The sequence below is a fragment of the Pinus tabuliformis genome, chromosome 2_1 (genome assembly GCF_031772625.1).
Source record: "Pinus tabuliformis cultivar Carrire ecotype Pingquan chromosome 2_1, CPIR1, whole genome shotgun sequence".
Taxonomy (NCBI): domain Eukaryota; kingdom Viridiplantae; phylum Streptophyta; class Pinopsida; order Pinales; family Pinaceae; genus Pinus; species Pinus tabuliformis.
The window spans coordinates 946,761,555-946,787,136 of NC_142299.1; the positions used below are offsets into that span (position 1 = coordinate 946,761,555).

Genomic DNA, 25,582 nt, shown 5'->3' on the forward strand with positions numbered 1-25,582 from the left:
ATGTTTCTTTCAGAGGAGTGGTGTATTTAATCTTGTAGTCACAAATCAGAGGGGGTGGTCATATGCAATCTAGTTTCATATCAGGAGTGATTCTGGATAAGAGTGAAGGATGTGTGTGCCATTATCAAACCTTCAGTAAAGTTATTTGGTCAGTTGATTGAGATAATCCTACAATAGGATACTTTTATGAGCTCATGGATAGGGATAAAGAAGTCATCCATTTCTATTATGGGGATAAGGAGGATGAGGGGTTTCATAAATTATTATTGATACATAGAGTGATTTTATGAGCCATGGAATGATACACTCTGTCTCCCCATTGATGTTATAGGAGCTACCTCATCCCCACATTTTCCTACTCTTGTGGTTTTAGATTTGATGCTAAAGTGATGGACGGATTCCTCACTTGTCTTCAAAAGATGGTTCCATTTCTACAAAAATGTGCAGACATTTATAAAGAAATGGAGATATATATAATGATAGATGGCACATGTGGCTTTCACATGGCTATCCAGCGTATTAATACCGAAATGTTAGGCAAGCTAAATTTTATTTCATATATTATTATCTCTTTACCCTATGATTCAACTTTCAACTTTCATTATTTTTTTCTTATTCTTCTCTTTTTTTTTGTAGATTCTTGGTGGACAAGCTTTCATGTAAGAGTACTCAATTTCAAAATTCTTTCCATTTTAGTTCTTATCCAAATATGTAGATCCTCTAGATGCAAGCACAATTGGATTGTATTTTGAAAAGATGCATACCAAGAACTTCAATAGGTTAAAAATTTTCAAATAAAATTTTTGAATTCATTATAATTATAATGTAATATTTTCATAGTTATTAATTTATAATTTATGAAGCTCATATAGGTTGGAGTCCCAACTCTTTAATGACATGGTATATGTACATACTATAATCTTTTATTTAGGGTGAGGGAACTTCAAAAACACCTAATTTGGATGTCATATATTTGGATGGGATTGATATCATGGCTACATGAAGGTTTGAGGTTGAGAGGCTTGCAATGGAATTAATCCCTATTTGGTTAGAGGAGGAGGTAGCAGTTGTAGGGGGGAGAGAGGTAAAGTAGGAAGAGAAGGAGTAGGAGGAGGCAACACCACCTAACATGGTCACCAATAGAGGATGTGAGAGCCTACCACTTACTTCTTCTTCTAGAGAACCCCAAGGCCTTCTTCCTCTAGAGGAAAAACTACTACCTTTGCTCATAAAAGAGGTAGAAGAAATCACTAGTTTAAGTATCTAATTTCATTACAAATGACTCGTGATGATGAGCTACATTTATTATATTCTTTATTTATATTTTGAGGCTAAGTTAGGACTCGAGGTTGATTATATGATTCATTATTGATGTAATGGATGCTTTAGATGCTAAAAAATATGGAAAAAAATGAATATTTTTGCAGTTTTTTTTTATAATTTTATTGATGTTTTTTATTTTATTTTTAAGAATGTTTCCTTTACAATTTTTTGTTTTTCTAGGCCCTTGCTAATTTTAACTGGACATTGATATCAATAACATTGACTACTATTTGCACTTTGTGAAAGAGTTTTATAGAAACATTTTTTTTCCACCCTCCATACTAAGTAATGAAAAAAAAATATCACAATTTTTCTTCACTTATCCTAATTCTCAATTACTTCTATAAAGGATTTACCTATAAGTTCATATTTATAACATCAATTCGACTCACTAACCTTTCTTCCCTTTTACAAAAATTCTGATTTTATTTAATGTAAAATAATTTTTTTAGACTCTTTCATTTCTCTGTGAAGTTTCAATTTAAATTATTTTAAACATCATTAAATTTTACTCTTAACTTTGTCTATATTCATTAGGGAAAAAAATATAACATAGAATATTTATTTTTAACACAATGCAAAAGCGAAAACCAAGGCAACCCTGAATTAGTTTTTAAAGATTAACCGAATGCAAAAGCCAAAACCAACCTTTCTTTATTAAGACAAACCTGAATTAGATTTTAAAGATTAAACTAAATCCCTTTTTCAACACTTAAACCATATACACTTTCATAAAAAGACCGTGCAAGATTTCATAAAACCTAGGTTATAAACCATACAGTAAATAATACAAAATATATGAAAAATTAAGAACAAATAATCATCACATTCTATACAATAATGTTGGTTAACCCTATTTCTTCTCCCTTTGGCTTGAAGATGGACAGAGTATTGAGCGAGACAAATTAAGAACAAATAATCATCACACTCTATAAAATCATATTGATTAATCCTATTTCTCGTCCCGCTGATTTCATGATGGACATAATCATATTTCTCGTCCCGCTGACTTCGTGATGGACAGAGTTTAAGATGGAAAGAGTATTGATGGAGACATGTTTTATTAGGTGAGGAGGTTTTATCTTCAGATTTAATTTTAAATTAGATTTATAAGTTTTGTAATTTAATTTTAAATAGGATTATATATTTTTAAAATTGCTCAGATTAAGATTTTAATCTTAATCTAATTCCAAGTAAGATTATATACTTTTAAAATTGCTCCGATTTTCCAATTTAAAGTCTATAAAATTGCTCCAATCGAGATTTCTTCAGTTTAGAAAAAGAGAGTATTGACAGAGACACCGGAACATAACAAGCGCCAGAGGAGCTCTAATTGAATTCTAAGCTGAACGCGAAAACAGGAACAGTTTTTAAATGCAAAGCTACGAATATTGAGCGGTTAATTTTCGGAGACAGATAGTGGTGTAATGCGATGAATATTTGGGTACATTTCTTAAAATTACAGTGTCTCAGTGCAGATATCTTCCTTCTTGTGGTAATATTTTATTTGTTCTTAATATTTTCTGCGTTGTGGCGATATTTTATTTGTTCTTTGTATTAACTGATAGGTCTGATAGGTCTGATTTCTTAGATTTTAGAATTTTTTATTTTTATTTTTTATTTTTATTTATTTATTTATTAATGGAAAATAAAATTTTCTTTTGAGATTTATTGAAATTTCAAATTTATTAATATAATTTATTAATCTGTATTAAAATATTAAAATAATAATTGATTTTTAGTTGTATAGGTCTTCTTATTCATTAATTTCTTTGTTAACACTTTTACCCTACTCCGTTTGTTCATGGGCAGTGGTTCTTGCTCACGGGCGAGTCAGTTCAGCTGGTTTTCTGTGGATCCGAGTTTTACTTGTGCGTCTGGGTCAAACTCGATGAGTTTTGTAACATTGCATATTGGTTTATAATACAACCAAGTGCCAACGGGGCATTGGTACACTAGTGAGGCCGAGTGTGTGTTAACCTATCTACTAGTGTTACATTCTTGCTGTGGTTTGTTCCACCCATATTTTGTTAGAATAGCTATAACTTAGACCTGGTTAGAATGTGGTGGAGTTTTTCTGAACATGTTTTTTTGAGTACTTTGTTAAGTTAGGGTATGTTTTATGTTTAGAGCAGTTCATTTATCTTTCTTATTATTATTCACAGATTAGCAATCATATTATTGTCTATAGATTAATAATCACATGTACATAAAGTAAAGTGCAGATAGAAGCCAGTTCAAATTGCTCCTCCGTTAGGCTTGAACCAACATTTTTTTTAGAGAAATTCAACAATTCTAATTTGATAGAAGCCAGTTCAAATTGCTCATCCGTTAGGCTTGAACCAACATCTCTTTTAGAGAAATTCAACTATTCTAATTTAATAATCTTATTAACCTATTTTTATACTTTTTGAAACCATTGCTAATTTCACCATTTTGTTGTAACTTAAATATTTTTGCTATAACTTAAATACAATGAGTGCACACTTTTCTAGATATAATCATTGATGGTAATAATTAACATCCAATTTCAATAGCAAAACTGTAACGGAAAATCTCAAAATTTAGAAGGATACTATATCTTTAAAACCCTTTTTCTACTAGAGCAAGTCGTATGAACAAAAGAAAAATATAAATATAAGCAAAGCATTCAAGGTCGTTGCAAATCAAGAGAAAAGCTGTTAAGGTGCAACCGTATTCCCTTGTTGGCATCTTCCTGGCACCATGTATGAAAACCCTCTGTTCTAACTTCTGTGTTACTTACATTCTTTTATCCGCGCGGAAAACGAATCAAACATTTTCTGGTGGGAAAATTTGCTGTAAGGTACTTCATGTTTATACATGAATGCATGGGAGAAAAGTAGGAGACACAAATACAGATCAGGTGGAGGCCTACACCATTTATGTTTGCAAGATATCAAAGAATGAAGGCAAAGAAATGCGCGGAAAATCATTAGAGTGCTCTGTTGATAGAAGCAAATCTTCCAAGTAATCACTCCCAAGGTCTTGCAACTCCACAACAGGGGAGTCTAAGGCTAAGCATATATTACTACTCATTCGCACATCCTTAATCAGCCCGCAGGCACCACTGGGTAGATGCTTTGGATCTGATGCATTGGTTTCCATTAATGCTGACCCCACCTCTTGTATGTGATCACTACTTCTATTTGTACTACTCTCTCTCATTCTTTTCTGCCGCATGGTGCTCATTCCATCATCTTCTTCTGCAATATATTTCTTAAAATCCACTACAAGGGATTCTACGTCTGGCGTCTCCATTTTCTTTCTTAATTCGATGTGACCATCACAGATTTTGACGCGCTTCTGCCGAGAGGATATTAGTTTAGAGGCGCATCTGTAATTAGTATCCGCCAAAGCCTTCGTCACGACGTCGACAGGAAAGTTCAAAGACGCCCGTGTTCCACGAATGAGAAGAGCAGCTTTATCATAAGCCATGGCGGCCTCCTCCGCCGTGTTGAAAGTCCCCAGCCACACTCGAGGCCCTTGCCTTCCTGAATCCCTTATTTCCGCAGCGAACTTGCCCCACGGACGTCTGCGGACGCCTCTGTATCGCTTTGTAGTCGACTTTTCTGCAACTTCACCTTGTGCCCTGATTGCTTCTGTGTTGCAGATCACAGGCGTGCTGGCCGTGGATCCAGACGCTCCCGATATCGCCGTCTCCTGCTGTCGATGAGATGCAGACCATCCATGCTTAGCGGCTTCGTTGAGAAGTTCGAAGAGCATCATGTCGTCCGAATCGTTTTCCTTCAGAGGAAGCACTGAAATTTCAGGATTCCAGCCAGATCTTCCTTCATTGGGGCAGCTGGTTGCAACTCATCATCATGTATTAGATGATGACCAGACCCTGCTGCATTAATGAAATGAGCCCATACGTCTTCTAAAAGCCTTTCTGCCGATACCAATAGGCCATGCTGGTGCCGATAAGAGCCCTCTGCACCATGAGGACAAGCTGTTTTCAACGCCATAAGTTATGATTACTGCTAATTTCAGTATTCAGCTAAGACTTGGACACCAGAGCTGCGAATCCAAATACAAGATTTCTTGACTCTGTGTTTGTAATCGGTTTTTGGGGCCGTCAGAAGCTTCAACAGTGTAATCGGATTTTGGGTCCGTCAGAACCTTCAACCCTGGAAAATCCGCGCGGCGTAATAGAAAAAACTATTCTCGGCTTTTCCATATAAATGGAACTCCCTGAAAACAATTGCAATAGAAGGCTTAGCTTCTGCAGTGGTGTTAGGTGTTGTAATTACTGATAAATAGTCGTGGAAGTCATAACGTAATAGCGGGAACTCCACGGAAAGCATGATGCAGTCGCTTTCACTTGACTTGTTGATCCCGCAAGCATTTTGATAGAGAGAGGGTAGAGAGAGCAAGGCAATGAATTGAAGATATGGATGAATTTAAGTCAAAGGAACCTTGCCCAGGTGCATCTCACTTCCTGGATGATCAAAGGTCAACTATTTATTTCTATATTTAGAAAAAAAAGAGTTCTGGGCGATCAAAGGTCAACTATTTATTTATATATTAAAAAAAAAAGGAGTTCTCGATGATCAAAGGTCAACTATTATTGATATATTTAAAGAAAAAGGAGTTCGGGGGCATTCCTTCTTAGCCGTTACCGTTGTGGATTGAATTTCAATAAGAATAATATGGGAAAACAACACATTGCTTTTTGAAAGTATTTATAATATAACATGATTATATATGATGATGTAGACAATATGAGATTTTAAATATGTTAATTCTTTTTTACGTGATTATAAAATTAGTAAAAAAAAATCAATTGTTTATAGATAAATATAAAGAAATTTAAATATTATAATGAGGTATTTAATTAAGATATTAAAAAATTAAATATTTTGTGAAGTTTACGGTTAAATTAGATATGGGTTAATTTTTAAAATATATGTGTAATATCCCCTGTGAAAAGTAATGTTGGTAAATGGTAAAAGTAATTATTGAACATGAGACTTTATTTGAAATTATATATATATATTCTGGTTATTAAATTTGTGTTAATGGAAAATAATTGTGTTGACATTATTAGAACTGAGTTATGATTAATCTTAGTTAAGTAACTGATGAGTCAGTTATGTTGGAAACCCTAACTACCTTGAGGTAGTTGAGACCCCAGAGGAAAAAGGGGAATTGCCAAGTCTGGTTGGGATCAGATGGCAAGGAAGGAAAAGAAAAAGGAAAAAAAAAGGCATTTTTCTTTTGGCATGCTATGTATGGTTAGGATCAGATGGCATGAGAGGAAAAGAATTTCCTGTGCACGCTAAGTCTGGTTAGGATCAGATAGCGTTACTGGCGAGTCCAGTATTATTGCGGTCGAGTAGGACCTGCAATTGCTTGGGGGTGGAAGATCAACGAGAGAAGTCTTCCTACAGTCGGGAGGTTTGGCAAGCAATAACAAGTAGGTTGCGGAAGAGCAGGTATGGCTCATAATGCTCACACCTACTAGAAATACTTCTGTTATTATTCTGTGTCGAAGGAAAAACCACTGGTAATAACTGCTACTTTCTTGAGAATATATGATAAAGATGAGTAATTTCTAAGACACAGACAAAGACGGTTATTAGCTGTTCTTTCTTAAGTATAAGATGTAAAGAAGATTAATTTCTTTAACTCGGACATAGATTAATATTAGCTGTTCCTTTCCTGAGAATAACATAAAAATAAGAATAACTCTATAAACAGAGCTCGATACTAGTTACTCATTTATAACTGAGTATAAGGAAGAACAAAACCCTCTTTATTACAGCAGTCTTTTATATTATAACAGAGAATGCAGGGATAGGTCTGCGATAAGGAAACGTATCTCATACCAAATGATTTGCAACTATTAGCAATAAGAACCTAAACCAAACGTACAGGCCTCATCATTAAACGAAAGTATACAGCACTGTAAAGATTGCTGGAAAACCCTAAGACGCGTTCAAGAACCGAACCAAGAAACATTACACAGCAACATTTTAAGATGTAATGGACACAAGTGTTCCGCATCAAAAGGAAAATATAGAGACTATCTGTATATACTTTCACATTCACAGCAATGTCGAACTGGAGTCTTTCTTCACACTGTAATATATAAAACGCTCGAATGAATAAGGGTATTAAATGTAGAAACCCTGGTGTAAAACCGTGAGGAGGGCCTCAACGGGTATTTGAAACAGAATGCATTCATATTACTCTAAACATATTAGGTAAACGCTGAAATGAAACATGCATCATTATTGTATAACATATGTATAAATAATGGACGCCGAGGACAGAGCAGGGTAACCAGGGTTACATGCTCTCTCAGGCGGTTGCGGCCGGTGGAAACCCTGACCTGGTAACTATTGCAGCGGGAGCTTACGCTCAGCCAGTGAAGTAACCAAGCCGGAGTCGAATGGCCTTAGGGTCATTCATCTGAACGGTAGTAAAAACTCAAACATGTAAAAAAGATCTGGAAATACATTTATATTGTTCATTGGAAGCAAATGGCACGACCCATTGAAACCAATGACCAGACGGTCGTAAAGGTACTATATCCATATACAACAAAGACTAAACAACCATTAGAACCGAAGCCGAGCTCAAGAAATAATATTAGACTGTGTTTCAAAAAGAATAAAATGTCAGTACAGTGCCTGAGACAGAACTGTAAATCATTCATGAGCCAGTAATGCAACCCTCGGAGTCCTAGCGAAGGGTTTTAATATACAAAAGCTAACACTACATGCCTTCAATAGACCCTGAGCTTGTGCAGGGAACAGATTTGAGACTCAGTGTCGGAACCCCTGTCAAGCGGACGAGCACCTCTTAGACTCTAGCAACACAGAACTCGTATGTATAGCGGCGACAAGTGGGTTGAAACTTACCTGTCGGTGAGGAAGACGAGGAGGAGAAGAACCCTCGTCCCTTACGGCGGAAGGATTCCATTTCTGCATAAAAACTACACACTGTTAGCATCATATAAACTTGGTATTAAAACTGTAAGGAATCCAGAGCAAAGAAACTAAACCATAACCATAACCGAGCTGCACCTGGTTTCTGCAACACGACACCTTACCTTCAAACAGCAATGAGGATGAATGGTGGCCAGATCTGCATGCCTGAGGCCAAAGACCGATGCGGCGGAGCACCATGAGGCTACAGAGCTGGAACGAAGCGGAGGAAATGGAATAAACATTATGGCAACCCGAAAGTTTAGACAAGTTATAAACCCTCCAGAAGGTTACCGGCTCGTGGCTCATTATGAACCCTTGATCTGCAGAAAGAATTGTCAACCGTACGATTGCCGGTTTACCGTGGAGGTTCTCTGGCGCGAAAAGCATCAAGGCCGAGGAGTCAGGGCCATGTACAGGACGCACATGGCAAGATTGCCATCTGCCGCACATCTTTCCAAATGGACGATGGAGGATGCATACACCTGGTACAGGAATACGGTGGCCGGACAAACAATCAAACCCGATCTCTCGGGATATGTAATAAACATTCCATGATCAACATTGCATACAACTATATATATTGCGTGGTCAACGATTAATCTTTTCCATAAGCCGTGGATTATGCCTTTTTCATTCACAAATAATTAGGGTATAATGTATATTGAATCATTGAAGTCATGAGTGTGTGGAACGTAAGTGGATATATATGTGAGTGCGAATATAACAACATATATATCAAGCCATGAGTACAACAAAGTAGCAATGTTTAAGTATTGGTAAGGTTTGAATGCATCCAATAATGTGTAAGTCATAGTAATAATGCTTAGGTAGAAAAACTAACATTGCTGTATTATAATAAAAAAAAAATTATTTGTGGAAGCGTGACAAATTGGTATCAGAGCCCAAGGTTTACAACTCTGTGACCTTTGGGAAAATTTTAAATTTTAAGATTACAGCAACATGTATATAAACAGTATTATGATAACAGTTCAGCAATACATCAAGATAAATTAAATCTGTTTAATGAGATGTTCTGGAGCAGGTAGCAGCAGAATGAGAAGAGCAAACAGTGCTCCTTATGGGAATCCAGAACCTCCGGACAACACGGAACAACCTCAAGGGAATTCTGAGTTCTGGGTACAGCTGGGAGCAGCAGGTCGCACTACTGACTCAACGCTATTGAGGACCTTGCAGGAGCTAAAGGATGAAATGGCTCAGTTGCGTGCGGATAACGCAAGATTGAATGTTGAACAAGAGAGGATCCTGAAAAGCTTATCTGATAAACAGCATCAACAGCAGTCACATCCGAGGCCGGAACAAGCACAAATAACAGATGAACAGAGCTATCATACTGAACAGGAGGAAGCAGAGGACAGAGGAGAGACGAGAGGAGAGAAGTCTGTCAACGCTTCTGAATATCAGACTCCCAAAAGACCCCGGATGGAATTACACGGAGAATTCAGGAAGATTAAACCACCTCATTTTGATGGAGAATCTGAAGAAGCTGCAGAGGCATGGCTGATTAATATGAATAAGTATTTTCAGGTATACGAATACGATCATCATCTGAAGGCAAGGCTGGCTATATTCCAGTTGCAAGCCAAAGCCACATTATGGTGGGAAGAGGTTAAGATGGTGCGGGGAATAAGTGAACAGGATGTGACATGGGAAAAGTTCCAAGGATATTTTAAAGAGAGGTACCTGACAGAACGTTTTTATGATGAAAAGGCACGTGAATTTCACGATCTGCGGCTAGGACAGCAGACCATTGATGAGTTTGTAACCAAGTTTACATCCCTGCTTCGCTACGTGCCCTATATTCGGGAAGAGAAGGCTAAAGTCCAAAGATTTGTTAGTAGCTTACCTCTGGCAATGCGAGAAAGAATAGAGTTCGATAATCCAAAAACCATGGATGAAGCAGTGCGAAAAGCAAGACTGTGTTATCAGCAGAACAGATCAAAAGGAGAAAATCCCGGAAAGCGTTGGACAGATAAGCGAGGCAGTAAAATGCCCATGGGTAGTAAGGGAGCACGCAGCAGCTTTCAGAAAGGATTCTCGAAAGGAGCCAGCACTAAAAACCCAGCAAAATCTCAAAGTAGATTCAAGCCTCCTGCAGAATCTAAATACAGTGAACAGCAAGTTAGATTGGACCATGAAAACACAGCTCGGCCACCTGTTCAATGTTGGGGTTGTGGCGGACCCCATTATATCAGGAACTGCCCTCATCGGAAGGACAGCGATCAGTTGTCCCAGATTTATGAAGCTTCAACAGTAGGAGATGTGGCTCGATCCATGCCCAGAATAAACGCAGCACTGGAGGATCGGCAAGCTGATTACCAGCCAACGATGATAGAGTTCGAAGGTAAGATCTTTGATCGCGCTGTTTCTGTTTTAGTAGACCCAGGAGCTACTTTAAGCTATATAAGTCCTAAAGTGGTAGAAAGCTGTGGTTTGCAAACTACTAAATTTAAAAGCCCATGGTTAGTACAGCTGGCCACTGGGACCAAAAGAAGAGTACTAACCAAAGTCAGCAACTGTCCATTAAGTTTAGCTGGCCAAACCATAACAACTGAGTTGAATGTACTCCCTCTTGGTTCCTATGACGTGCTGATAGGAATGGACTGGTTGGAACGACGGTGGTCTGTAATTAATTGTAAAACAAAAACAGTTTCTTACAGAGATGAGCTGGGTGTGGGAAAAGAAATTCAAGGCATTCAGAAACCAGTGCAGATTCGGCCGATCACAGCCTCTCAACTGGTTAAGTGTATCCGGAATAAATGCCAGATTTATGCAGTACAAGTGGGGTTTGCAGATTCTGTGGATAAGGTTGCAACTGTTAAAGATATACCAGTAGTGCAAGAATTTGCAGATGTATTTCCTGAAGAGATTCCAGGGCTGCCGCCCAGAAGGGATCTGGATTTCACCATTGAGCTGGTACCCGGAGCAGCCCCAGTATCCCGAGCACCTTATCGGATGAGTGTGCCGGAGTTAACTGAGTTAAAAATGCAGCTGCAAGAGCTGCTGGAAAAGAAGTACATCCGCCCCAGCGTCTCTCCTTGGGGAGCTCCTGTGCTGTTTGTGCGGAAGAAGGATGGGACTCTGCGAATGTGCATTGACTATAGACAGTTGAATAAGCTAACAGTTAAAAACAAATATCCACTACCCCGCATTGACGAGCTGTTTGATCAGGTGAAGGGGGCGACCATCTTCTCTAAGATCGACTTGAGATCAGGATACCACCAGATTAGAATAAAGGATGAAGACATAGCCAAGACCGCTTTTCGTACTCGTTATGGACATTACGAGTTTGTGGTACTGCCTTTTGGGTTAACTAATGCACCTGCAACGTTTATGTGTTTAATGAATAGTGTATTTCATCAATACTTAGACAAATTTGTATTGATCTTTATTGATGATATACTTATCTATTCACGGAATAGGAAAGAGCATGAGGAACATCTAAGGATCGTGTTACAGACCTTGCGGGAACACCAACTATATGGAAAATTCAGCAAATGTGACTTCTACAAAGAACAGATCCAGTATTTGGGTCACATTATTACAAAGGAAGGTATAGCCGTAGACCCTGAAAAGATTAAAACTATAATGGATTGGCCTACACCCAAGGATGTAGCAGACATTCGATCTTTCATGGGGCTGGCTGGATATTACCGACGGTTTGTAGAAGGTTTTTCTAGAGTTGCCTTTCCCATTACCTCCTTGCAAAAGAAGGGAAAAGTGTTTAAGTGGACAGCGGAGTGTCAGCGGAGCTTCGAACAGCTCAAGCATTTACTTACCACAGCACCTGTGTTGTGTGTGGCAGATCCCGAAAAGGAATACGTAGTCTGTACAGATGCCAGTAAGGAGGGCGTGGGCGGAGTATTAATGCAGGAAGGCAAAGTGATTGCCTATGAATCCAGGAAGTTGAAGGAGCATGAGCAGAAATATTCTGCCTATGACCTGGAATTAACTGCTGTGATTCATGCTCTGAAAATGTGGCGCCATTATTTAGTAGGAAGAAAGTTTCTGTTAATGACGGATCACCACAGTTTGACTAGTTACTTTAGTCAACCCACTTTAAATGCAAGACAAGCAAGATGGGTGGACTTTTTGGGAAATTTCGATTTCGAAATTAAGCACCTAAAGGGAAAGGAGAACAGAGTAGCTGATGCACTAAGTCGAAAAGTGCATTGCATTTATGAGATTGGTATCAGTCAAGGATGGTCCACTCTTGACCAAGAGATTGAGGAGGCGTCGGCGCAAGATCAGAGTTATTTGCAAAAGAAGCATTTGGTGCAGAATTCAGATGCCCGTTCCATACAACAAGGTTATACTTTGAATGCAGCCGACTTGTTGTGTTTTCAAAAGAAGATTTATGTACCCAATCAGAGCAGTATTAAAGAAAAGATTTTGGATGAAAAGCATAGAAGTCCTTATGCAGGACATCCTGGTTACCAGAAACTAATCACCTCACTAAGGAAGGAGTATTTTTGGCCAGGCATGAAGAAGGATGTTGTAGAATACCTGGCGCGCTGTTTGGAGTGTCAGCAAGTGAAAGCTGAACATCAGCATCCTGCAGGATTGCTACAGCCAATACCCATACCAGAATGGAAATGGGAGACCATAACCATGGACTTTATTACCGGTTTGCCGAAATCCAAAAAGAATAATGATTCGATAATGGTAGTAGTGGATAAACTCAGTAAGTCAGCTCACTTTATACCGGTTCAATCCACTTATCGTGCAGCTCAAATCGCAAACATTTTTATGCAAAATATATTTAAACTACATGGGCTGCCGAAGGTAATAATATCTGATCGTGATGTTAAGTTCACCTCAGCTTTTTGGAGGACCTTATTTGAAGGTCTAGGAACTCAGTTGAGTTTCAGCACCGCCTATCATCCGCAAACTGACGGACAGACTGAGCGAGTGAATCAAGTGTTGGAGGACATGTTGAGAACTTATGTGATGCAGCAGCCTACACGATGGGAGGAGTACCTACACCTAGTAGAATTCGCCTATAATAATGGCTATCACTCGTCCTTGAAGATGAGCCCATTCGAAGTACTTTACGGCCGGAAGTGCCGCACACCCTCCAGTTGGGGTGGACCGGAGGACAAACTCTTGTTAGGACCTGAAATGTTGGAAGAGATGGAGGTCATGGTGAAAAAGGTTCGAGCTAATTTAAAGATGGCACAAGATAGGCAGAAAAATTTTGCAGACCGGAAGAGAACCTTTAAAGAATATCAAGTGGGTGAACATGTATACATCAGAGTTCGACCCAGGAAGAGTACCCTCCAATGGAATGCCTGTGCCAAATTGGCACCACGTTTTTGTGGACCATTCCAAATTCTGGCACGAGTGGGGCCTGTAGCCTATCAGCTCGCCCTACCCAGCCATATTCGGGTTCATAATGTCTTCCATGTATCAGTTTTAAAGAGATATGTGTATGACCCTAAACATGTAATAAGTTGGCAGGACATTCAGGTGAGGAGAGACTGTCATAAAGCTGTAAATTGAAATAAATACTAGTAGACAACTGATTTAATTGTTATGTGTTTCAGGTGGAACCGGAAGGAGAGTTCCTGGTCGAACCAATGAACATATTAGATCAGAGAAGAGTCGAGCTGCGGAAAAAGGTCATCAGCCAGGTTAAAGTGCAGTGGCAGCACTTTGGGCCTGAAGAGGCCACCTGGGAAGATGAACAGATGATGCGGGATGCTTATCCCAGACTGTTTTTGGGTAAACAGCAACATCGGGACGATGTAGACTTTCAGGAGGGGGAGATGTAATATCCCCTGTGAAAAGTAATGTTGGTAAATGGTAAAAGTAATTATTGAACAAGAGACTTTATTTGAAATTATATATATATTCTGGTTATTAAATTTGTGTTAATGGAAAATAATTGTGTTGACATTATTGGAACTGAGTTATGATTAATCTTGGTTAAGTAACTGATGAGTCAGTTATGCTGGAAACCCTAACTACCTTGAGGTAGTTGAGACCCCAGAGGAAAAAGGGGAATTGCCAAGTCTGGTTAGGATCAGATGGCAAGGAAGGAAAAGAAAAACATTTTTCTTTTGGCATGCTATGTCTGGTTAGGATCAGATGGCATGAGAGGAAAAGAATTTCCTGTGCACGCTAAGTCTGGTTAGGATCAGATAGCGTTACTGGCGAGTCCAGTATTATTGCGGTCGAGTAGGACCTGCAATTGCTTGGGGGTGGAAGATCAACGAGAGAAGTCTTCCTACGGTCGGGAGGTTTGGCAAGCAATAACAAGTAGGTTGCGGAAGAGCAGGTATGGCTCATAATGCTCACACCTACTAGAAATACTTCTGTTATTATTCTGTGTCGAAGGAAAAACCACTGGTAATAACTGCTACGTTCTTGAGAATATATGATAAAGATGAGTAATTTCTAAGACACAGACAAAGACTGTTATTAGTTGTTCTTTCTTAAGTATAAGATGTAAAGAAGATTAATTTCTTTAACTCAGACAGAGATTAATATTAGCTGTTCCTTTCCTGAGAATAACATAAAAATAAGAATAACTCTATAAACAGAGCTCGATACTAGTTCCTCATTTATAACTGAGTATAAGGAAGAACAAAACCCTCTTTATTACAGCAGTCTTTTATATTATAACAGAGAATGCAGTCTTTTATATTATAACAGAGAATGCAGAGATAGGCCTGCGATAGGGAAAACGTATCCCATTCCAAATGATTTGCAACCATTAGCATATAAGAAGCTAAACCAAATGTACAGGCCTCATTATTAAACGAGAATATACAGTTCTGTAAAGATTACTGAGAAACCCTAAGACGCGTTCAAGAACCGAACCAAGAAACATTACACAGCAACATTTTAAGATGTAATGGACACAAGTGTTCCGCATCAAAAGGAAAATATAGAGACTATCTGTATATACTTTCACATTCACAGCAATGTCGAACTGGAGTCTTTCTTCACACTGTAATATATAAAACGCTCGAATGAATAAAGGTATTAAATATAGAAACCCTGGTGTAAAGCCGTGAGGAGGGCCTCAACGGGTATTTGAAACAGAATGCATTCATATTACTCTAAACATATTAGGTAAACGCTGAAATGAAACATGCATCATTATTGTATAACATATGTATAAATAATGGACGCCGAGGACAGAGCAGGGTAACCAGGGTTACATGCTCTCTCAGGCGGTTGTGGCCGGTGGAAACCCTGACCTGGTAACTATTGCAGCGGGAGCTTACGCTCAGCCAGTGGAGTAACCAAGCCGGAGTCGAATGGCCTTAGGGTCATTCATCTGAACGGTAGTAAAAACTCAAACATGTAAAAAAGATCTGGAAATACATTTATATTGTTCATTGGAAGCAAATGGCACGACCCATTGAAACCAATAACCAGACGGTCGTAAAGGTACTATATCCATATACAACAAAGACTAAACAACCATTAGAACCGAAGCCGAGCTCAAGAAATAATATTAGACTGTGTTTCAAAAAGAATAATATGTTAGTACAGTGCCTGAGACAGAACTGTAAATCATTCATGAGCCAGTAATGCAACCCTCGGAGTCCTAGCGAAGGGTTTTAATATACAAAAGCTAACACTACATGCCTTCAATAGACCCTGAGCTTGTGCAGGGAACAGATTTGAGACTCAGTGTCGGAACCCCTGTCAAGCGGACGAGCACCTCTTAGACTCTAGCTACACAGAACTCGTATGTATAGCGGCAACAAGTGGGTTGAAACTTACCTGTCGGTGAGGAAGACGAGGAGGAGAAGAACCCTCGTCCCTTACGGCGGAAGGATTCCATTTCTGCACAAAAACTACACACTGTTAGCATCATATAAACTTGGTATTAAAACTGTAAGGAATCCAGAGCAAAGAAACTAAACCATAACCATAACCGAGCTGCACCTGGTTTCTGCAACACATCACCTTACCTTCAAACAGCAATGAGGATTAATGGTGGCCCGATCTGCATGCCTGAGGCCAAAGACCGATGCGGCGGAGCATCATGAGGCTACAGAGCTGGAACGAGGCGGAGGAAATGGAATAAACATTATGGCAACCCGAAAGTTTAGACAAGTTATAAACCCTCCAGAAGGTTACCGGCTCGTGGCTCATTGTGAACCCTTGATCTGCAGAAAGAATTGTCAACCATACGATTGCTGGTTTACCGTGGAGGTTCTCTGGCGCGAAAAGCATCAAGGCCGAGGAGTCAGGGCCATGTACAGGACGCACATGGCAAGATTGCCATCTACCGCACATCTTTCCAAATGGACGATGGAGGATGCATACACCTGGTCCGGGAATACGGTGGCCGGACAAACAATCAAACCCGATCTCTCGGGATATGTAATAAACATTCCATGATCAACATTGCATACAACTATATATATTGCGTGGTCAACGATTAATCTTTTCCATAAGCCGTGGATTATGTCTTTTTCATTCGCAAATAATTAGGGTATAATGTATATTGAATCATTGAAGTCATGAGTGTGTGGAACGTAAGTGGATATATATGTGAGTGCGAATATAACAACATATATATCAAGCCATGAGTACAACAAAGTAGAAATGTTTAAGTATTGGTAAGGTTTGAATGCATCCAATAATGTGTAAGTCATAGTAATAATGCTTAGGTAGAAAAACTAACATTGCTGTATTATAATAAAAAAAAAAATTATTTGTGGAAGCGTGACAATATGGAGATGAATAGATGTTTTATTTTTAAAATGTTAAAATAGTTAAAAATAAAAATCACTTGCTTTCGAATTATTTATTTTATATTTATAATTAATTTAATTTTCAAAATATGTGTTACATACTAAAATTTTCATAGTCTTTTAAGTACATTTTATATTTATATTTAATTTAATTTTTAAAATATTTATTACACTATTATAATTTTCTTAATTGATTAAAGACCAAAAATTATATTAATCTTGAAATGATTTTTATATCATTACTTTTTTAAGTAAAAGAATTATAATAATCTTGGAATGCGTTCCCTATTCTTACCTTTTGAAAATTCTATAGCTTGATGATCAATAGCCATTAATCATCCTCATTATCCTAAAAACTATTATCATTAATTTTCAAAATAAATTTATTTATCATTAATTTCCAAAATAAATTTATTTATGATTAATTAAGCATTTTAATATAAAATCTAAAATTAACATTTAAATAAAAATTAATAAAATATATTGTAATTCAAATAATATTTCACCGCAAAAACTTTGGAAGATGAATATTTATCAACATAATATTACTGGACATAACAACGTAATATTATGACTATCTAAGAATCTGCTACGACCTTATTCTCTGCGGCTAGATCTAATCTTCTACGGGCAAGGAAAATATTACAGATCTGATTAAGTGGATGCGGATCTGATTAAGTGGACGCAGATCTAAAAACACACTTCCCATATAGCTCTGTCTTAGCTGGGCGATCTACACCTGGGAAGATCCGCGAGTTCTATGAGAGGAAGCATTGATGCTGGGCAATCTGCTGCTAGATCCGGGGCTTTGTCTTCAGATATGACGGCTTGAGCATGATGGTGGTCGATGAGATTTGAACCATTGTGAGTGTGACGATCTTCAACGAAGTCTTCCACCCTGGGATGCTTGGCATCGATATTATTATTGGCACTGTTAACGAGTCTCACCACGATCTCCTGAGCTCTGTGCTTGGCAATCTGGACTTCATTGAACGACAGAGGGACAAAATTGTAAGAAACACTTTGACTCTAATTATCCCCCACTGCTACCACAGATCTATGAGAGGAAGCGTTGCTGCTGGGTCTACTCCTAGATCTAGGGCTTTGTCTTTAGATCCGATGGCTTGAGCATGATGGTGGTCAATGAGATTTGAACCATTGTGAGCGTGACGATCTTCAGCGAAGTCTTCCACCCTAGGATGCTTGGCATCGATATTATTATTGGCACTGTTAACGAGTCTTGCCATGATCTACTAAGCTCTCTGCCTGGCGATCTGGACTTCATTGAACGACAGAGGGAGAACATTGTAAGAAACACTTTGACTTTGATTATCCCCACTGCTACCGTTGTCAATGTTTCTGAAGTCACGATTATTGGATGGAGAAACTCGTCAACCGCTTGGGGATGCGAATGTGCTTTGTCTCATCAAGCTTCTGCTTGTTATCGGCCCCGGAGGGAGGCAGTTCGCATTCTTCCACAAGGGCATACATAAGCTTGGCAATCATCGATCGACCTTGATCCAGATGACTCCTAGCTTCGTGAAGATAGTTGTTGGCTCAGTTCTGTCTGCCTCTGGAGGGCAAGCTCCTTCCCATATCGTCATTGAAGCCCCATCTCCCATTGTCCAGGTGGTCCAAGCCTCACTTGATGAGGCTTTGAAGTTTTCTGAAAGTGCCCTAATTTGTCGGTTCAATGGTTTTTGGTTGCGACTGACAGCTCTCCACAGTTGGATCTCAGAGGTATGGAAGCCTGTCATTTTTTATGAAATTAATATCTACCCCTGTGCTAGGGGTTTTTTATAGTAGATTTTGAAAACCCTGAAAGCAGACAATGTATTCTAAATTTCAACCCTTGGTTTTGGGAAAACTCAAACCTATTCATGAAGCCATGGAACCCGTCATTCAAACCCTCAACAACAGTCATAACATCAGCACTTGTTTGGGTGAGACTACCAAACCTACCCTTGCATCTCTGGAATTTCTCCTCGCTAAAATCCATCGGAAATGCAATTGGGAAATTTTACTACAGGTGCCCAGAAATAAAGGAATGTGCCAAAACCACCTATGCACACATCTATGTGGAAATGGACTTTAGCATCGAATTCCAAGCTTAAATAAACCTAACAAGTAAATACTATGTATGGAATCAGAAACTCGATTATGAGAGTGTCCTCTTCAGATGTCGATCCTGCTTTGAGATAGGCCATCTTGCCAAAAATTGCCCAAAAGCCTCCATAAAAATTCTGCTAGAAAGAATCACCACAAATCTACATGGTGGGAAGGAGCACAAAAACAACATTACACTGTCATCAAGGAAGAATACTCTCCAGAAAACCCTGAATCGCAAGAAATCGGGCAAGAAAGAAACAACTCTCAAGACAAGCAGGGGGGAAGCCCCGCCCAACAACAAAAAAGTGAACTCGACAACCCCTCAAGCATCAACAGTTATGAGGATTCGAATACCACACAAAATAAATCTTCATTTAACAGCAAAGCAGATCTCTGAGAGCAAACTTCTTCTCTAACTATCTTTAAAAAAATGAACACAACAAATCGTGAAGCTAAGACACCAATGTCCTAAGAACCAAAAGAGATGAAGGAGATGCAAGATAAAGGAATTTGGAAGACCGTAGAGAAAAAAAAGAAAGCTACAACACCAATCTCGCCAAGAAAGACGAGAAGCGAGACAATTAAGAACTAAGAAAATTATATGTCCGATAGACCAATTTAGTCTCAGTGGACATTAACCACCATCATCATCATGATCATAAAGTAATTGATAAAAAATATGGTTCAAAAATTTCAAATAATTTAGCTATTTTTCATCTTGGCCTCACTTTTGTTAGATTTACAAATTTAAGTTGCATAATCTACACAATCTAAATGCCTAATAAAGTTTTCTAGATGTTGAATCTTTTAATACATTCAAAAAATGCGAGTAAAAATTAAATTTTTTACACCTAAAAAATTTGATCTCTCCACCATTAATAAAATTGTACTTAAAATAGATCATTACTAATTTGTGATTAAAATAAATTTATACTAATTTTATAACTTAAAATTTTGATCTTTCAATTATATATAAACCTAATATAATATAATATTTCACTGAATTATATAAATATCAAAAATATAAATTAATAAGTTAAATTATATTTAATTAAATTATATATATATTTTAGACGGTCTTTATTTTATTAAAAAACTAATAGTAACCTTTAGATATTAAAATGAGTTATTATTTCAGTAAAAATGTTTTGACTTTGGTAATACATAATCATAATAATAATAATTTTATTTATTTATTTATGTGTTTTTATTTATTTATTTATTTATGTGTAAAAACATTTAATTAATAATTAATTATCTATATTTTATATATATTAGGGTTGAGCTATTGCTTTGTCTCCCAAGGAAACGTGTTCTATATGTGAGACCGGAAACCGGAATACAATTTAATGTTGGAATCTTACACCCTGTCAAATTATCACCGTCCAATTTAATTTGTTACCAGTGGAAGACGGTGAACTTAGAAACCTGTGACGTACACATTACGGAGAGAGTATGTCGTAGAGGAACTGCTGCGGCAGCCGAAGAATGGTTACGAAAGTTTTAAAAGGACGAACAGTGCTCGTTTAATTGCATCACTGTGTATGTGGTATATGTTAGTCGTTTCATTAAGCCTTCTAACTATAATTTATGTCTTAATTAAGTAAGTGAATTCTGTGAGTGCACTAATCGAACATATCAGTTACACTTATTATAAGACGTGGGCAATGCTTGAGAAGCTTTTTGAGTTAGGTTTTACTGTTGAAATTTTTCGAATCTAAAATTGTGTTCGAACTTAAACAAATAATTATTTAGTTTATATTCATAAAATTTTCAAAATCTATAATCTTAAATTGAAGTTTAATACAAAATTTTGATGGGAGTTTCTCTATTAAAAACCAAGATGTGTGTAAATTTCGTTTCATGAATCTTTATATAAATATTCCCTTAAAAACAAAAAACAAGAGAGCAAAGCATATTTACACCCCAAATACAAATTTCACTATATTTTTATTGATTAGATAATGGTTACATACAAGAGAGAAAAATATATTTACACTTCATATATAAATTTCACTATATTTTTATTGATCAGTGAATGGTTACATATATAGGTATAGATCACTTACTACATCTGATAGAAGTGGATCTCATTAACTAAACATAACTAACATAGAAATTCACAACAATTACCAACCTGTAACACATATGTAAGCATTAATTCTAAGTCCCTCCCTTAATGCTTATATTACAAATACTAAAATCACAAATTACAATATTGTAACACATATGTAAGCATTAATTCTAACTCCCTCCCTTAATGCTTATATTACAAATATTAAAATCACAAATTACAATATTGTAATAATAACACTGATCTTTATCTGACATGGTTTCATTAGCACTTCTACCCATTGTGAAGTCTCATAGACTATGCTCTTTATTCACCAAAATTCAAGATTCCAATTGGACTCATTTAGATACAACCGCTTCTGACCATCATTGACATACTTGTAGAATTAACAATATTGACATACTCAATTCGTCGAGGCTTCCATAAGAAAAGTAGTTAAGTAACTGAACCACTCTATGGACATACCTCCATTTGTTGAATACATGGTCTTCCATTATGTTCACCAGTTATCTAGGAAGAAAGTCTCGATACTAAATGTATTCAGAAGTCAATCATACAATGTGACCTCTTAAACAAACGATCAAAATAACTTATAAGTTGATGTTCCCAGCTCCACGTGACGCCACTAGCTTATTACAAACATAAAACAAAATCAAATCAATGATGCATTCTTGTGTCACAATATGCATCAAGAACCACGAATTTGAATTATGTTACTCTATTATATAATTGGTTCTTTATACTCCATTCAATAACTAACTCTCAAAAATTCATGCAGAGAACAAATAGATACACAATATTTAGAACATTACAACTATGTCACCACACAAAAACTCTGTAGCTTGATGGCAATTATAAAATTCTAGCACCAACAAAATCTCATGCATTATCCTCCATAATCGCGCTCAAAATTATGCGCAGTTGCATGATCCTCAAGAGAGGTTCTTCTGCATCACACCCTCGAATTCCATATGGTCTCCTCATTTGTCTTTTGACTTTCTCATGCCGATCTTTATGTTGCAATTCATAACCACTGGATTCAAAAATGGGTTGCTTCTCCGCATAATTCTTATGTGGTTCCTGTTTAATTTCTTGGCTTACGAGTGAAGAAGAAGATTTCAAGCCTCCATCACCTATAACAAAAGGATGCCCCTGATCTCCACTATGTAGAAACAATAAATGCAACAATTTAACCTTGCAACAGTCATGTTTCCATGCAACTTCCTTTCGCATTATTAGTCTTCCTTTGGAAATAGATCGTGGTTGTTTAGCAATCATGGGGTAATTTCGTAACACATAAGTAGCTCTAGAACATCGTTCTCCTTCAACTATAGCGATATCAATCTGCCCAATAACTAGTCAGTTAACAAAGTTGTGAGGATTGTATGTATCTTCAATAGTGATGAAGAGAACTGCAGCACTCCACCCTAACTCTTGTGGTGGCTCTGACTTTGTCATGTGCCAGGGTTTCACTCACATGACAACGATTCACAACAGTAGTAGTTTAATAGTTGATGGAAGGTACAACACCACACAACAACACATGAAAATCTTCACACGGAAAAGATACCTATGCTAATCTAAATAAATATACTCTCACACACCTATTTATTCACAGAGGATTAATTATCATGGTTGTCGCATCTTTGTGGCCCTCCCATGAGGGAGCTAAGCTATAACAAACTTTGATACCAACTTAAAAAAAAAAGGAGCAAAGCATAGTTTCACACCAAACACAAATTTCATTATATTTTTATTTATCGAACAATGGTTAAATATATAAGAATAGATCATTGGCCAGATCAGATAGAAGAGGATCAAATCTTATTAATTAAAAATAACTAACTTAGAAACTCACAACAATTAATAACCTATTAATTAATGAAGATTTTCCGAAAAAAATCACATTGCCAATATTTGGTCAACGCGTTACGAACACTAGCTCATCTTCAGGACAAGATGAAGAGACACATCTCAGAGGAAGGTTAAATAGGAAGATAAGTCATCCTAACGGCTAGAGGAAAACGGCTAAATTTGACCAACGAGGGAAATTTATAATACTTATTAAAATATTTAAACCATTTTATTTGTCTATTATTCTAATTTTTTAACCAAACGGCTATATTTGACTAGGGTTACGAATTCTAATTTGTTTAATTATTTATGTACTTAATTAACTAATTTATTTATACATTATTTTATTGTTATTGAATAATTGTTTGTTTGGAAATGAATTGGAAAAATAAAAATTAAAAAAAATAATAACTAAAAAAAATTAATCAAAAAATGAATAAAAGGAATATAAAACACACACACACACACACACATATAATCAATTATCTAATTTTAACAAGGGAATAAAAGAAGAAGAAGGTATATATATATATATATATATATATATATATATATATATAAAATAAAATAATGGGGACTAGAACATGAAAAAGACTAGACAAAAAGGAGAAAAAACTAGGAAGAGAGGGCGGAATCACTACCATTTCTTTCAAAATTTAAAATCCCAATTTCAAAAATAAACATATCTATACTTACTTTACCAAAAAAATTTCGATTTAAATAATTATTTTAATATAATATATATATATATATATATATATATATAAAATAAAAACTATCAAAACAAAATTGATGTTCTTAATCACCCGAATTGCACATTATCTCCACTTTGTAATTGCAAAATCACCCAAGTGCACATTATCTCCACTTTGTAATTGCAAAATCACCCCAAGTGCACATTAGGTCCACTTTGTAATTATCTCCACTTTGTAATTGCAAAATCACCCAAGTGCACATTATCTCCACTTTGTAATTGCAAAATCACCCCAAGTGCACATTATGTCCACTTTGTAATTGCAATTTTATAGGGTAAAAATCTCATGGATCATTTAAAAATTAAGATATTTTTATTTAGGTTAGATTTAAACAATTAAATTAAATTAAATTAACTTAAAATTATTTAAATGAATTTTAAATAATTAAATTAAATTAATATATAAATTATTTAAATGATTTTTATTTAAAAAATTACAAGTAAATAACCCAATTAAATTGAATTTAATATTAAATTAAATAATATTTAATATTGTAGATTATTAAATTAAATTAAATAATAGTTAATATTGTAGATTAAAAAAATAAGCATAGTCTAAAGAGTTCAAATTAGCTTAGAAAACAATGGAAATTTTGGTAAGTTTATGATAAAATCCAGCAGAATTTTGAATTACATTTGTAAAATTTCAAGATTTTGAGTGTCGTAGATATTATTAATAGTGTTGAATCCATTTACACAATAAAAAAACCAATCCAACACTCCAAGATTCTGATTTTTTGAAGAAAAAAAATACCTGCTTCTAACAAAAATTTTGTCATTCAAACAAATTGTAACATTAGTAACATATTTTTAATTTAATATATTAAATCAATATTTATTTACCTAATTATTTTAATAATTAATATATAACTAATATCAATATCTTTATTTTATTTTAAAAATTTTACAAATAAATAGTATAAAAGTTTTATACCTCTTTAACTCTGGCAAACACTTTTCATTCAAACTACACTTCCTTAATAAATAACCATATCGATGTAAAAATAACCAAAATAGATCGAATTATAACATTAAATGGATATTAAAAACATCATTTTTTTTCAACTTTTATTTTTGTAGACTCATCCAAAGCTTATGCTTATGGAATAACAAATGTGACTTCAATAATAAATATGACTTCACTTCAATGATTAATATTGGCAAAAAAAAAAAAATATGTATGCCAAATTTGATATGGTTTTTAATTGCTTTTAGTAAAATATAAATTTAAAAACAATTAGTTATGTTAAAATAGTATAGTAAATATTTTTAGTGAAATTTTTATCACTTTTTAATAGTTTTTTTTTATTCTATTTATATTTATATTCTTAAATAATGTAAATTTGAATTAGAAAGCCACAACTCTATTATGTTTTTATATCTTCAAATGATGTAAATTTGGATTAGAAAGCCACACCTCTATTATGTTTTATTACATTATGTGAGGTATTTACGTGAGTGTTAAGAGAGCCACAAATCTATTGTATTTTATTATATTATATCTCATATTTCTATGAAAATATAAACATGGATTCTTAAAACATCGTTATGTGAAAATATTTGAAGGAGAGTAGCTAATTGCGGAACCACCACCACCACCCTATTGAGAGAAAGTAAACATGATTTTGAGGATGTGTAAACATATCACCATCCTAAACTGTGAGCAGGTGTCAGTCGAGCAGTTGTAGCTGCCATTCTTTGTTTTTCAACGGTCGTTGTTTCAAGGGACCTTAGTCCGTGAAGAGCATTAGCCTTGATCTGTAAATCTGCCACC

At 36.1% G+C, this 25,582-nt stretch overlaps 1 protein-coding gene across 1 annotated transcript; it reads right to left on the reverse strand.

Moving 5' to 3' along the window:
* Nucleotides 1–4,224: 4,224 nt before the first annotated feature.
* Nucleotides 4,225–8,271, reverse strand: LOC149203769 (uncharacterized). The gene is made up of 5 exons (XM_089401978.1): nt 8,211–8,271; nt 8,073–8,129; nt 5,391–5,471; nt 5,188–5,293; nt 4,225–5,146 (listed from the first exon to the last, which is right to left on the reverse strand). The coding sequence occupies exons 1-5, from the start codon at nt 8,269–8,271 to the stop codon at nt 4,225–4,227; spliced, it is 1,227 nt and encodes a 408-aa protein (XP_089258104.1).
* Between the last annotated feature and the right edge of the window lie 17,311 nt (nt 8,272–25,582).